This window comes from Oryzias latipes, chromosome 7 (assembly GCF_002234675.1).
Source record: "Oryzias latipes chromosome 7, ASM223467v1".
Lineage (NCBI taxonomy): Eukaryota > Metazoa > Chordata > Actinopteri > Beloniformes > Adrianichthyidae > Oryzias > Oryzias latipes.
This window is the reverse complement of record NC_019865.2, coordinates 31,801,823-31,817,244: the sequence shown is the minus strand read 5'-3', so window position 1 is coordinate 31,817,244 and position 15,422 is coordinate 31,801,823. Positions and strand designations below refer to the sequence as shown.

General features: G+C 44.6%; 1 protein-coding gene across 2 annotated transcripts in view; it reads right to left on the bottom strand.

Annotated features, from left to right (window-relative positions):
• The window catches only part of otud5 (OTU deubiquitinase 5), a 30,095-nt gene that overhangs the window by 3,643 nt on the left and 11,030 nt on the right, over window positions 1–15,422 (bottom strand). For both annotated transcript variants that reach the window (XM_023957059.1, XM_023957058.1), the window contains exons 3-7: window positions 3,640–3,704; window positions 3,410–3,566; window positions 3,191–3,339; window positions 2,847–3,032; window positions 2,228–2,432 (exon numbers count right to left, since the gene is read on the bottom strand). In XM_023957059.1, the coding sequence (XP_023812827.1) occupies window positions 2,228–2,432; window positions 2,847–3,032; window positions 3,191–3,339; window positions 3,410–3,566; window positions 3,640–3,704 (762 nt within the window). The remainder of the gene's footprint in view (window positions 1–2,227; window positions 2,433–2,846; window positions 3,033–3,190; window positions 3,340–3,409; window positions 3,567–3,639; window positions 3,705–15,422) is intronic.

The following is a 15,422-nucleotide window of genomic DNA, read 5'->3' as shown; positions in this document are numbered from 1 at the left end:
TTTAGAGGGCTAAATGTTTACACCAGTCCTGTTTATTAGCCCTAATTTCTTTAATGTCGGGCTGTACGATATGAGAAAAACCTGCAACGTGCGATATTAATGATCAATTTTGCAATGACGATTTAACTTGAGATACATGACCAAATAGCAGAACAACAAAAAAATCATTTCCATTTCACTGCAACAGTTTAATTTAAATAAGAGTCAACATAACTTTAACTAGACGGAGCTGCATTTCCAGAAGAAAATGCAGGGTTGATGCTATTCTGCTGAATGAAAATGAACTTAAAGGGTAATAATTGGTAAAATAAATAAAGAAGTGATCACAGTTGACCATAAATAGAGTGAAAACAGCACAATAACAACAAGATATTTTTGTGAAAAATGCCAGAGCGGGTATCAAACCAGCGAGCTTCTGCAGCACAGAAAGAAGCAAAGGTTTTCAAGGATTCCCCGTGTATTTCAATGGAGGCAAAGATCCAGGAAAACCTGGAAAATCTTGAAAAGTTCAAGGATTTGAAGAACCAGAAGTCAGAGCTGCTTTATAGCATTCAACTAATTATACTCCAAATGAACCTCGTCTACATAGGAGGCGAACATCTAACATAAAAGGCTCCATCCAATTGGTCAAATGCATAAAGGGATTAATTTGATTCATTAAATACTTTAAGGTGCCATAAGATTGTTTTAGCACATTTATGGGAAACCATTTATTGCAATTTTCACCAACTTTTGTGATATGCATATTACACAGCTTGATATCGCAAAAACGATACATTTGCGGTTCATTGTGCGGGCCTACTTTAATGCTTCTCCTCTGCCGCCCGTACAAAAGCGCACACAACACATCACCTCTGTTAATTATTGTTTATGTGGTGTTTAGATCAGGCGGAAGTTTTAACAGGATCCAGCCAGCCTTTAAATAGAAAGGGTAATGTGAAGTGGAGGATAAAGCAGCTGGACCTAAAGGGCTAAGCAGAGAAAAGTGTTGATTTGGAGATAATATTGACACTCACTACACCATGACTCTGTGCTTTGCTAATGAACTGTTCTGTGTCTCGCCCATTTGCTAAAGTCTCTGACCTTCTTTTGCACCATGGAAGTGTTAAATAATGGGCAATATTTTCTCAGACCAGATGTTAAGGCGTGGCGGATTGAAAGGACCATCATGAAAACTGTTAATTTTCTGCATATAATAGACATGGATACACCATAAAGACAACTTTATTAGCAGCGTTTTTGTACAATAGAGCCTCCCCTCATGAAAGGGCTGTGACAGACTGTCCAAACATAACTTTTGATTTTTTAAGTGCTTCAATTCAGTGTGTGTGAATAATGAATATGAAACCTTTGGAGTCTGGAGAATTTACCAGGTAAATCTGGTCAATCTCTCTCTCTTTGTCCTCTTATGTTTTCAGATCAGGATTATAGATAAACGCAGAGAGTTTGGTTTTTCACTTGGAGTCAGAATTAGAAAGGGCTGAGTGGTCCCTCCCCCCTGGCGTTCCAAACAGGAAGTACCTGCTGGCTCCAAGAAGCCAAAATCCTACAGACTCGTATAGAGCCATAAACAGCTGCTCATTCTGTTGGTCAAAATCACCATTCTGGATCTGATACCTTTTTAGCATTTTTTTTGACAATCCTCCATTTATTTTAACTTTTTTTTTCTGTAGTCAAAGTTATTCCTGTTATAAACTGACCAATCAAATGCCTCAATAAAAGTAGGTGGAGCCTGCTGGCTCTAACATTTGACAAATTTTGTGTAGCCCGCTTTCAAGTGGTAGGGGTGTGGACTTCCAACAAGCTCACTCCTGATTGGAGTGAGTGGTTGTCAAAGCAATGCTGACTCGGACTGAACTCGGAGCGATCGCTGCTTACTGATGTCATCTGGCTCCAATGTGGTGGCCTTCGTATCATCATAACTGATGACTGAATTGACTTTGAGTGGGTGGAGCTTGAAGTAAACCATTTTGTGTTGGTGACGTCACACTGGTGCGGTTCAGGTCTCATTTACAGTCGGTGGGCAGTAGTCTAGAAAAACTGTTTTTGTTTTCTCAGCACATTTCTAACTGTATAGTTAAGTGTGCATTTCATCTATAGATTCCTGCCACTGGAAGAAGTCCCGCGCCCCCACAGAGGGTGAGAAGAGGATTTTCTTTTTTTTAATGTGCATTTATATGTGAAAAACAAGGACAGGTGGTTCTGGGAGATCCTGTGTGCGCCTTACCTGGGGCGCAGGGCGAAGGGGGCTTGCTGAGGATAAGAGCAGCTCCAGTGGGGGAGGGGGGCTTGTTGTTGGCTGACGTGGCAGATGTGAGGTCAGAGTGGGAGGGGTCAGAGTCGTGTTGCCGTGGCGACCGGGCGCTCCAATCATCCAGCCCGCTGGAAGCCGCTGCCGTGGCTGAACTGCAGGTGGCGCTGGCCTTACGGGGCTGAAACGGAGAAGAGATTTGACCCGCGTCCGCTGTGAGTGGGTGTTCAGAATCTGCCTGGACATTTGGTCACTGTGAAGTCAGATCTAACCAACAAACAAGAGCAAAGATCAAACAGAACCTCACTTGGTTCTGACACATTCGTTTGCTGCTGGTGCTGACGTTGGTTTCATAAAAACTGTCACTTGTGTTTTAGTCCACAGTGAGCCAGATAAACTCATTGCTGGTCTTCAGGAACCAGGATCTTATCAGACTTTGGTTGAGGTCCAATCACTGACTATACAGAAGATGAGCGAGAGCACAACACAAACGACAAATGCCAACAGTCAGGCACCAAATTTAGGCTCTCCGCTGAAGCTGGGGGGGTCCTGAACCTCACAGTGCTGTCAGGGAGGTGTGGTCCTGCCACTGTACCTGTCTGGCCTGCTTCTGCTGGTCCTGCAGCCACTGCAGGTATGACTCCCTGGCCACCTGCTCCTCGATGGCTTCGTTGGTCGCCTCCCAGTCGGTTGCCCTCTTCTTGTCCTCCAACATCTGCTGCTCGATCCACGACTCCTCAGACGTCTTGATGGCCGACTTCATCAGGGACTGGTCTGCATACTGGGAGGGAGAGGTCAGGAAACACAGGAGGTAATGAGAGTGGCTCAAGCTTTGTTCACACGAATGTGAAGCAGCTGATGCAGATGGCTGTGTTGAGCGCTTAGACATGACAATGTTTAGGCTGGTGGAGCTGGTGAAAAGGAGATGGGTGCTGGTACCCCCGGCTTGAAGGCGGGCAGCCCCAGTCCGACCCCGATGGTTGCCTTGTTGGGGTTCACCACGGAGTTGTAGTGGATGTTACGGTGGTAGCTGACTCTGATTGGCTCGTCGTTGTTTTGATGGATGCCGTGGAACGTGTTGATTGGCTCTGATGGAAGAAGAGGACAGCCGTGAGGCCGACGGCTGAAGGCTGGTTTCAGGCGGACAGCACCACTTACCTGTGCTGTACTGGTACACCTCCACTGGTCTGTTGTACATCTCGGCCATGGCCTGCATTTCAATGTGATTGCCGTGGCAGTTGTTTTTCCTCTTCCTGTTGATGTATGTGGTGAAGTCTTCTGTCACGTAGTTAGAGAAGTAGTCGGCATTCTTCATCTGAAAGCCAGAGACTCTTCATTAACTGTGAACTAGCAGAAAAACATTTGAGATGACCAATGTTTCCACTCACCAGATAGTCCATGCAGTGTTTGCGCACCACCTCATGCATGTCCTGATCTCCGTACACCTGATCAGCTGAGACACAGAGAGGGTTTGGGTTAGAGCAGAGGTGTCTCACTCCAGGCCTCAAGGGCCGACCTCCTGCTGGTTTTCCAGAAATCCTGCCTTCTCTGCTGGATCCCTGGATCAGGTGTCTTTAGCCAAAAACTAGCTTCCATGGCAGGCCCGAGGCCTGGATTCTGACAACCCTGGATTAGAGGATCTGTCCTTTAGAGCAGTGGTCTCCAACCACCGGGCTGTGGACAGGTACTGGTCTGTTGATCAATTGGCACCCAGCGCAGAAGAATTAATTAATAATGCCTGGTTCTTTTTTTTTCTTTTAAGTTTCGACAATCTTTTATTTCAAAAATCTTTAATTTTGAAAAATATCCAGATTCTGGGCGGAGGCCCCGGGGAAGGCCCAGGACACGCTGGAAAGACTACTGGGAATGTCTGGGGGACCCCCAGCTCCTCTGGGGAGATGGAAGTCTGGACATCTTTTTTGCCCCCGCAGCTGCCCCCGCAACCCGCTCCCGAATGAATGGAAGGAGACGGATGGATGGATGGACGGACGGATGGATGGACGGACGGACGGACGATAGGATGTATGGACGGATGTATGGATGCACGGATGGATGGACGGAAGGATGGATGGAACGACGGAAAGACGGACGTTACTAGAGATTGATGTTCCACTGCTGTTATCTGTTGTTATTATTATTATTAAAAGATTTATTTTTTTGTGATGATCAGACGTTTTTTTTTTCTTTTTAAAATCGGACCAAAATTAAACATACCCGGCAGCCCCCACCCCGTTCCGCCGGGCTGCGGTAAAATCCCCAGGGGTTGACCGGTCCGCACCCACATAAAGGTTGGGGAACACTGCTTTAGAGAACACCCAGGGCTAAACTCCAACGGTTTAAACCAAGTCAACCATCTGCAAATGTTGCCCTGCATCTTTGACCAGTCACCTAAACCTTTTGGAAAAAGTTTTTCAATCTCCTCCACCGCCCACAATGCACCCAACTCATGTATGCAATGCAGAGACAGAAGACCAGATTACTGCAGAGAGCACAAAAGTCTCTGGGAATCAGGACAAAGTGACAGCTAACACCTCAACAAGTCAGAGTCATGGTTGGGGGCTTTTCTGGCAGAAATAAACGCTGAATTAGGGGTGTGACAATAACTGCATCTACGCACGTTTTTTTTTAAAGTTCTGTATATGGTGCATGATTGGAACTATAATAAACAGATTAAACACATTCATCTTTTCTAAAAATTTATTTTTTCTGCTAGTCCTGTGTTCATACTTCAAGGTGAGTGTGCGACACGGCCGGAGGATTTTGTGTGTGTGTGTGTGTGTGTGTGGGGGGGGGGGGTCGCAAGAGTGGGGGGGGGGGGGTGTCGCAAGAGTTCAGGCACAGCGACTCTTTTATCACAGCGGTGATCAAAAATCCCACACCGTCACAGCTCTACTCCAGAGCAGTTTAGTAAAAAATCTGTCAGTGTTATTCTAACGGAAACCTTTTATTACTGTTCTTCTTCACTCTGTAACACCAAACATGAACGCGCACCGTTAAGGCCTGTACACACCGGGACGAATTTCGCGCGCGATTTTCGCCGACGTTTAACGCCGACGTTTAACGCCTCGTGACTAAACAAAGGGCACCAATGAGAGAGTGTGCACACCGACGCGAAAAAACGCCACGCGTCAAAGCGTCAAAAAAAACCAAACGCCTCGGGTTCGTTTTTTTTTTTTGACGCGTCGCGTCGAAATCTATTCGACCAATGAGAACGGCGCTTTTGCACACGTGTCTGGAGCCTCTGAAGTTACAGTAAAACACAACTTGGGGGCGCTCAAACACAAAACTGCCTTACTGAGCACACATACCAGCGAAGAAGATAGACACCGAGTTGCATCTACACTGCCGCAAAGAAATAATGACGGACATTCTAAAATATCCCCGAACCAAACACCAGTTGGAACAACTGGTGCTTGAAATATTCATGTTTTCTTTGTATGATTCTGACAAGCGCATAAATACTTGCTCTCTTCTTCTGAGTGAAAAGCGACTTTAACAAGCGTAAAGTTGCGCAGCGCCACCTGGTGTACAGAAGTATTTCTGTTTTACATTAAGCGTCATCTAATGTCAGGAAATGAAATTGCATGTTCACTCGGCTCATCGTCAGCGAAAATCGCCTGGGTGTGAACACAAAAAACGTGGCCAATAACGCTGGCGAATAACGCCTGGCAAATATTTGTCCTGTTGTGTGCGGGCCTTTAGATTTCCATGAATATCACTACATGTTTCGTTTGGGAACTATTTTGTGCAGTGCAACGTTACGTGTGTATAAACAAAGGTGGAGCCTCCTGCCCCGCGTTCTTCATGGGTGTCAGGCTTCATGGCTACCAGAAAGGTGACATAGTGTCTGCAGTCTGTTTATTACTGGGCAATATAGAATATTCTGAGAAAATGTCTGTACCAGAGAGCACAGGTGAAGCCTCACATGCAGCTGGAGAGCGGTCCACTGCGGAAGAATCAACACGGACCCCAACACACGAGTGTGCTCCTTCCTCCCACACACCCAGCGCGCTGACATACAGACACACACACACAATCATTCTACAACACTTGTGTAGTTAGTTCATTAGTTAGATAGGTAGTAGTTAGTTGTTATTTGTTAATAAAGAATACTGCGTTGTAATTGTATTCATTTGTGACGCAGCCGCCGGGGGATTTTGTGTTTGGCAGGGGGGGAGGACAACGGCAGAAAATGTTCGCTGGTGGTTCTGAGGTCCAGTTTGTTAACTGCTATAAGGACCCCTGATCTGGACATACCGGACACTGTCTGGATCCACTGTAACCTTCTCTCTGTAACCACTCCACGTTTTGGTATCTGTTTCCCAAAACCCTCCTGGCACAAGTGTAGACCACTTGCTCTTTCAAGCATTTGAAATGTTTACACTTTTTGTACGTCACATACAAACTGAAATGGTGATTATTGCATGTGTGCTGTGTCTGGAACCTATGCTTTAAATGAAAGAACCTGAAGGTCTGAAAACTAAAGAGCAGCAGGAAAACTCCTGGATGTGGATTTCTGTAACTGCATTTATTCATTTTATTATTTAGAAATATCTTCATTTTGAATTCAGACGTTTTTCTGAACTCCATTTGAAACGTATAACATCCTCAGACGATGAAAGTCACACAATCATTTAAATGTCAAGGGGTCACATCTGGGAAGCTGAGTCCCTTTTTTCTGTCAGCGCCACAACTGCCCTTTAAATAGGCAGCTATAGGTCAACACAACAAATGTACACACACACGTCCATGATCGCATGCAAACACACACCACATAGTGCACGAACAGACAGACATGCCAACACACAACACACATGCACGCAAACATACAAAAAGGCAAACACACACATGCACGCTCACACACGCACAAACAGTGACACATACACACACACTGGTGTTATGTAAATGAGCTTCACTTTGGGTCAATTTCTCGTTTGTCACATGATCTGTCACCGCAGAAATTCTCAGAACCCTGACGGGTTCCTTTTTCTCACCAACAGTTACTTCGAGTTTGATTGAAACCGCTAACACACACACACACACACACACACACACACACTAGCTCACTCATAACAAAACTAACACAGCTTCAGAAGCAGAAGATGTGAGAGCGAAACTCTCGGCGGGATCGTCCCCACAAAGCCTCAGAGACTCTGGGCCCTATAAGGACCTGATCTACTTCTAGAGTCAAGGTCTCGCTTTCTGCAGCTTTTGCTGCAGCTGAGTCAGAGGATCATCAAAACCCAGTTGTGTTTCACACATCATCTTCAACTCAGTGCCCTGAAGAGCTGCAGTGGTCCAAACAGACCTTCACGCTCTGCAGTCAGGAGCAAGTATGAAGCTAACGGTGCTCTTGTTCCAACACCCGCTTTGTCAAAAACATTTTCAAGCCTGTTCCATAAACAAGTGTCATTCACGTTACTAGCAATCCAAGTTTTCCCAGCAAGCTTGTTAAGACCTGAGTCTTAGCCTGGTCTTCAGACCTTTCTCCATCCTTCATCAGTTTTTCAGTTTCACCTCAGTCCTCTGTCTGAGATGTTCACCAAAACTGCACACATGGTGGATATGGACGGGGGAAACTCAGCGCAAAGTCTTCCTGATTTTTCTCTGTTTCCTTTTTTCTGTACTTCCTTACATGGCTCCAAACTAACGTCTGTTTACAGGCTCTACAGACTCCCTTTCGGAATATTTCTAGCTATGAAACTGACCTGAAGGCAGCCTTGCTTCCACAGTTTTCTCTCAGTCCTCGAATGCATCTGACCAATGATAAAGGGCTTTCTTATTATGCATGTATAAACCAGCCTTCCGTGAAGAAAGAGACAGAGGACTGAAAGTGACTTATAGCTTGTCTGCATGTAAAACTTTATCTCCATCTTTAAAACGTAATTTAGGGGAACACTAAATAAAAAGTCTGAAACAGAATTCCCAATTCCTTTCCTACTCACTATTTAGTGCGTTCACCATTTTCTAGTGCTGTCCAAAATCTGTAGTTTATGAGTGGACTCATAAATGACCATCGCAAAAATGCTGAGTCTTGCTGGCAATGCTGACTGTGAATAAATTATGCAACACTTTTCACAGAGTGGATGTCAAAACGAAAATAAAAATCCCCTCTTTGCATTATCACTTTATTTATGTCACAGAATAAGCGATGTTAAAGAAGATAAAGAAAAAGCCGTTTGGAGGATTGGTTTTTCTTTTTAATTTTGAGTCAACAAATGCAGCTTCATTGTGAAAATGAAAAAGTATTTCTGGTACTGACTTTTATTTTTAAGTATGAGACACAAATGCTTCCATTAACACGGGAGTCAAAGTTTGCTTCATGAACAAACCTCCAGTAGTCCTTTCAGGAACTCCAACATTTGGAATTGGCAGGTTAGAGTTTATCCACGCACACAATGGAGAGAATGATTTCATGTCTGTGCCTTTCATCAGTGATAGGGACGCATCAAAGAGGATTTAGCTCTTTTTCCGACATGCGTGTTATTTTTGACAGCTGCAACAGCTGCTCTGTTCCACCGAGGACATTTTTCGATCATGACAACACATTTGTGCTGTCAATACAACTAATTGTTAAGGAAATGTTCACTTGTATTCAAGTTAAAAAAAAACATTAAAAGGTGATTCATTCAAATTTTTCTTCTTGAGATAGATACAGTCCGTCTAGGTTTTCTAATCTCAGTTCCTCATTTGTTAGAAAGACAGATCACCTGATTTCAACATTAATTCTACAAATCAAACATACGAAAAAGAAACATTTAAAACAAAATAAATTCTATCAACTTTTATTGTGTGCTTTTGTCATAAATAAGTGGTATAATTAGAAAATGACAATGCTAATTAACTAGCAACGTTGGCCCCAAAACTCATTCTCTGGCAGGGACATTCAGCTTTAACGGTTCAACTGAAGCTCTGTTTGGACTCACAGGCCAGGACGGCAGCAAAGTGATCCTATCCTCCCACCAGAGTCAGGGGAGCGGAGGACTTTGACAGGCATCCAGCAGGTTTTTACAAACTGGTTTTGTCAGAAATGGAACAGATTAAAGTTTCAGTAACACAGAATCCTGCAGCTCTGATTTCAGCTTCATCATTCCAACTTGATCTATTATCACCAGCTAAATAATTACAATTTAAACTTGAGGCTTAGTATAGTGACTTGAAATGAATGGAGACTAGTAGGAGTGTGTATCAGCAGCAGTCTGGTGATATGATGCATATCGCGACATACTCCCCATGATTTGATATATCGCGATACAACTCAAGCTTCCCTGGTTTTCATGTGGAGCCCACTAAAAAGCACAGCAATCCTGGCAGCAAGGTGGCACAGAGTTTTGGTTGGGTACCTTTACCAAGTAAAAACTAAGTAGTTCATGTGTAAGAACAACAAAAAATGGGAGGCTGACTGAACATTTAGCAATTAACACAAGCTGATTCTTGCCGGATCTTGTTGTTTTGGTCGTGGTGTAGAGCTGCTCAAAGTGGCTCAGTGGGCGGTGCTGCCAGCTAGCAGTCAGGGGCTTAAGTGGAAAACAAGAGTCCAACGCTGAAGGATGCTCAGAAATAATTACATAAACATTGTCCTGACAGCATTTTGAATCGATACAAATATGGCGACATATCGCTGAATCATGTTTTCCTACACCTCTAGACATTCATGTCTTTAATGAACAGAATGAAATCAACACTGCATTCCTAACTTTTGTTTTGTGATGAGAAGATGCAGATTTCATAGGACGGTTCAAAGCAGAACTGTATTTAGCTCAAAAATGAAGTATTGGGCATCTGCACACCTTGATGCACCTGATGAGTCAGCTTAACTTCAGGAACAGGCTGGAGGCCTAAGTGGAGGTAAGGGCCCTTTCTGCTCGACAGAAAGTCAGTTACAGCAGACAGGAAGTGCAGAAACCAGAAGGAAACTCTGAGCTAAATAATGACAAACCCCAGATAGACTTCTGCAGAATTACTAATAAACCACACGCATGCAGAGAAACCATAGAGGCCCTGTGATTGGTCAGCCTGGGTCTTGTTCTAGGAAAGAGGCAGCTCCGCCCACACCGGAACAGCATCCTTCCTGCATCACTGTGCTGATGCTGATAAGCCCTTATCTGAACTGCCAAAGAAATGCCGGAGCAGAACCCGTGATGCCACTGGCTGTGAGGCTCCGCCCACTGTTTGGCTGTCAGATGCCCCGCCTCTGACAGAAGCTGTGGTTGTGCTCATGTCCGTCCCCACAACAGCTTCTTCCTCTTTACCAGGAAGTTTTCTAATCAGAGGTCAGGCACGTCAACAGTCATCACCGACTGCCCGAGAATTTCACCCACAACCCTCTGATGGGTGTTTCTGCTTTAGGAGCTGATCTGTACCCTGAGCACACAGAATAGGATCAGACTTTATTGATCCCATGAAGGGGCAAGTTTCAGGAACTACCACAGTCTACTCATTTCTTTTCTCTTAATTTATTATTAAAACTTTCTTCTTGCAAAATCATTTAATCCTTTATTGAATCGACTTCTGACATTACTAGGAATGTAAAATGAGTAAAGGAGAAAGTCTCTTTAAGTTTGCTGTAAACTTTCACATTTAAAACAGAAACGTAGGTTTTGGCAAAAAAAATAAAAAAGACATTCTGCAAAGCAAAACCACTTTATGGAGTGGATGGCCGGATGAGGCCTTTTCTAAGGGAAGAGGATTCTGAATCGATTCACATTGACTCCACCTTTGCACAGATCAGCCGTGCTGTTCCAAGTACAAAGAGTTTCCAAAACTCAGCATGATCAAAAAAGACTCAAAGTTAAAAGCGTGGTTGTGTGGACTCAGACAATAACGGGTCGGACATCATGTCTGACAGCCTCCGTCCTCCTGTCTGATGAACGGATAAGTCGCTCCTCGTGTTCCTGAAACTTCAGGGTCTTTAAGTTAATCGTACATTTCTGTTTTTTTTTTGAAAAGCTGCAAAAACAAAGACTGTGTTTTTGTCCCTCCAGCTGATCCAGACAGGTCACGAGTTGCATAAGTCTGTTGTGGTAAAACCTGCTGCCCTGTCACGAGGCGTGAAAGCAAAAACATCGAGGGCTGACTGAGATGGGACTTCAACCTCAAACAGCTCATCCTTTCCTGCAGAGGAACATCCCAGCTGGACTTCACTTGTGTTTGTCCACTGTTGACTTTACATTTGAATCCCTCCCGATAACAGCAGAACACAGTCGGAGTGGCGGGCACAGCGGCCATGCTGACCTGCGGTCACAAAACGCCGTGACCCTTCAGGACACTGCCATGGTGACTCTGACCGCTCCCCCTAAAATGAACTATTTGGCAACGAGAAGGAAGAAGGTTTGCATATTTCACTTTCAGTTGGAACACAAGCTTGTTTTTCTGCTGACTGAGGTTTTTGTTTCACCGAAAGAGCAACACAGCCATCAACCAAGCAAGCTAATAATCCACAATACCTGGGCTGTGCAGAGTCAGCAGCAGTTCTGTTGAAAATCTTTGAACCCACTGACCATACAAGTCAGGTCATACAAGTCGGTTCATACAGGTCAGTTCATACAGGTCAGTTCACACAGGTCAGTTCACACAGGTCAGTTCACACAGGTCAGTTCAGACAGGTCAGTTCACACAGGTCAGTTCACACAGGTCAGTTCACACAGGTCAGTTCATACAAGTCAGTTCATACAGGTCAGTTCACACAGGTCAGTTCATACAGGTCAGTTCATACAGGTCAGTTCATACAGGTCAGTTCACACAGGTCAGTTCATACAGGTCAGTTCATACAGGTCAGTTCATACAGGTCAGTTCACAGAGGTCAGTTCACACAGGTCAGTTCAAACAGGTCAGTTCACACAGGTCAGTTCACACAGGTCAGTTCACACAGGTCAGTTCACACAGGTCAGTTCACACAGGTCAGTTCATACAGGTCAGTTCACACAGGTCAGTTCACAGAGGTCAGTTCATACAGGTCAGTTCATACAGGTCAGTTCATACAAGTCAGTTCATACAGGTCAGTTCACACAGGTCAGTTCACACAGGTCAGTTCACACAGGTCAGTTCACACAGGTCAGTTCATACAGGTCAGTTCACAGAGGTCAGTTCACACAGGTCAGTTCACACAGGTCAGTTCATACAGGTCAGTTCATACAAGTCAGTTCATACAGGTCAGTTCACACAGGTCAGTTCATACAGGTCAGTTCACACAGGTCAGTTCACAGAGGTCAGTTCACACAGGTCAGTTCACACAGGTCAGTTCATACAGGTCAGTTCATACAAGTCAGTTCATACAGGTCAGTTCACACAGGTCAGTTCACACAGGTCAGTTCACACAGGTCAGTTCACACAGGTCAGTTCATACAAGTCAGTTCACAGAGGTCAGTTCACACAGGTCAGTTCACACAGGTCAGTTCATACAAGTCAGTTCACAGAGGTCAGTTCACACAGGTCAGTTCATACAGGTCAGTTCACAGAGGTCAGTTCACACAGGTCAGTTCACAGAGGTCAGTTCATACAGGTCAGTTCATACAAGTCAGTTCATACAGGTCAGTTCATACAGGTCAGTTCATACAGGTCAGTTCACACAGGTCAGTTCACACAGGTCAGTTCACACAGGTCAGTTCATACAGGTCAGTTCACATAGGTCAGTTCACACAGGTCAGTTCACACAGGTCAGTTCATACAGGTCAGTTCATACAAGTCAGTTCATACAGGTCAGTTCACACAGGTCAGTTCATACAGGTCAGTTCACACAGGTCAGTTCACACAGGTCAGTTCACACAGGTCAGTTCATACAAGTCAGTTCACAGAGGTCAGTTCACACAGGTCAGTTCACACAGGTCAGTTCACACAGGTCAGTTCACACAGGTCAGTTCACACAGGTCAGTTCATACAGGTCAGTTCATACAAGTCAGTTCACAGAGGTCAGTTCACACAGGTCAGTTCATACAGGTCAGTTCACAGAGGTCAGTTCACACAGGTCAGTTCACAGAGGTCAGTTCATACAGGTCAGTTCATACAGGTCAGTTCATACAGGTCAGTTCACACAGGTCAGTTCACACAGGTCAGTTCATACAGGTCAGTTCATACAGGTCAGTTCATACAGTTCAGTTCACACAGGTCAGTTCATACAGGTCAGTTCATACAGGTCAGTTCATACAAGTCAGTTCATACAGGTCAGTTCACACAGGTCAGTTCATACAGGTCAGTTCACACAGGTCAGTTCATACAGGTCAGTTCATACAAGTCAGTTCACAGAGGTCAGTTCACACAGGTCAGTTCACACAGGTCAGTTCACACAGGTCAGTTCATACAGGTCAGTTCACACAGGTCAGTTCACACAGGTCAGTTCATACAGGTCAGTTCATACAAGTCAGTTCACAGAGGTCAGTTCACACAGGTCAGTTCATACAGGTCAGTTCACAGAGGTCAGTTCACACAGGTCAGTTCACAGAGGTCAGTTCATACAGGTCAGTTCATACAAGTCAGTTCATACAGGTCAGTTCACACAGGTCAGTTCACACAGGTCAGTTCATACAGGTCAGTTCATACAAGTCAGTTCATACAGGTCAGTTCACACAGGTCAGTTCATACAGGTCAGTTCACACAGGTCAGTTCATACAGGTCAGTTCACACAGGTCAGTTCACACAGGTCAGTTCACACAGGTCAGTTCACACAGGTCAGTTCATACAAGTCAGTTCATACAAGTCAGTTCATACAGGTCAGTTCACACAGGTCAGTTCATACAGGTCAGTTCACAGAGGTCAGTTCACAGAGGTCAGTTCACACAGGTCAGTTCACACAGGTCAGTTCACACAGGTCAGTTCACACAGGTCAGTTCACACAGGTCAGTTCACACAGGTCAGTTCACACAGGTCAGTTCTCTCTTCAACGCTCCAATGTTTGGGACCCTTTTTGACACAAAGGTGGGGGCTGTATGCTTTTTAAACTTTTTTTAAATGTTTATTCGTAAACTGTAAATGGTTTAACAAAGGTAGAGTAGCTTCCAATTGGTTAAAATATTATTAAATATGATGTGTTGGCAGTTTTGAGGAGGATGGAAGATGTTCAATTCAAGAAAAATACAAAGAAATGATTTAAATGTACTTGTTAGCCTTTTTTATATTTGTCACAAAGATGTCAAGAGGCATGAATGTGAGCAAGCATAAGATTTATAAAGGCTTCTGGGGAAAAAAGGGGCTTCACGGCATTTCACTGCAGTTTGGCCTAATATCACAAAATCAGATGTTCAGGAAAAGCCCAAAACACCCTACAGTCTCCTGTCTCCATGGTAACCACTAAAGATCATGTCAGGACAGTTGGATGAACCAAAGGAATGTGTCAAAACAAGAAGGACCAGAGTTCCCAAAACTGCATCTGAACAAACATCAAGACTAGAGGAAGAAAATTCTTTGAGCACATGAGACCAGAGAGAAGGTGGTTGGACCTCATGCAGGGCTGTAGTTTGCAGAAAAACAACCCCCGCTAAGTCCTTTAGTCAGATGGCTGCGCTGGAGCTGCAGCAGCACACAGCGGGCCTGAAGAAAGCTGCGCTACATGTCAGTCTGCAAATTCCCAATGAAATGATGTGGACCAAAATTCTGCACTCGTGTCTTTGAGTGGCCATGACACGGAGCGAGTCAGACGGCGTGATGGGATGGTTGGAATGCAACAAACCCGTTTGTTCTCAAGTTAGATTAGAAACTGCAGACTGTCTTTTCAGGTTCTTCAGCCAGAATCAAAGCAGCAGAGGCATTTGACGGGTCTGACGGGTTTGACACACAGCAGCGCCTCAGCTGATGGTACAAACATCTTCTGGAGCTCCATCGCTGTCACTATTGAACATAAAAATGAAAACTGTAGGTGTGTATCTTACACGGCCACACCAAGAGTAAGGTCAAAACACCGCTCATCACGAGAGCCAGTCTGCTTTTAGCCCCGCCCTTTACCTTCCAGTTCAATCTTCAGCGCCAGAGATGTTACCAGTGACGCTAAAATGACCAAGAGGACCTGCTTGCAGACAGCATGGCACCCTGACATCATTAGCCAGAACCGGAGGTCCAGAACCAGAAGTTCATGTCTCTTCTTCCCAAACAAAAGTCCGCAAACTTTCAACAAGAACACTAAAGACGGAGTGTGTAGAGAGTTACACACAAACATCATGACTGCTGAATCCTCTTTGAATCG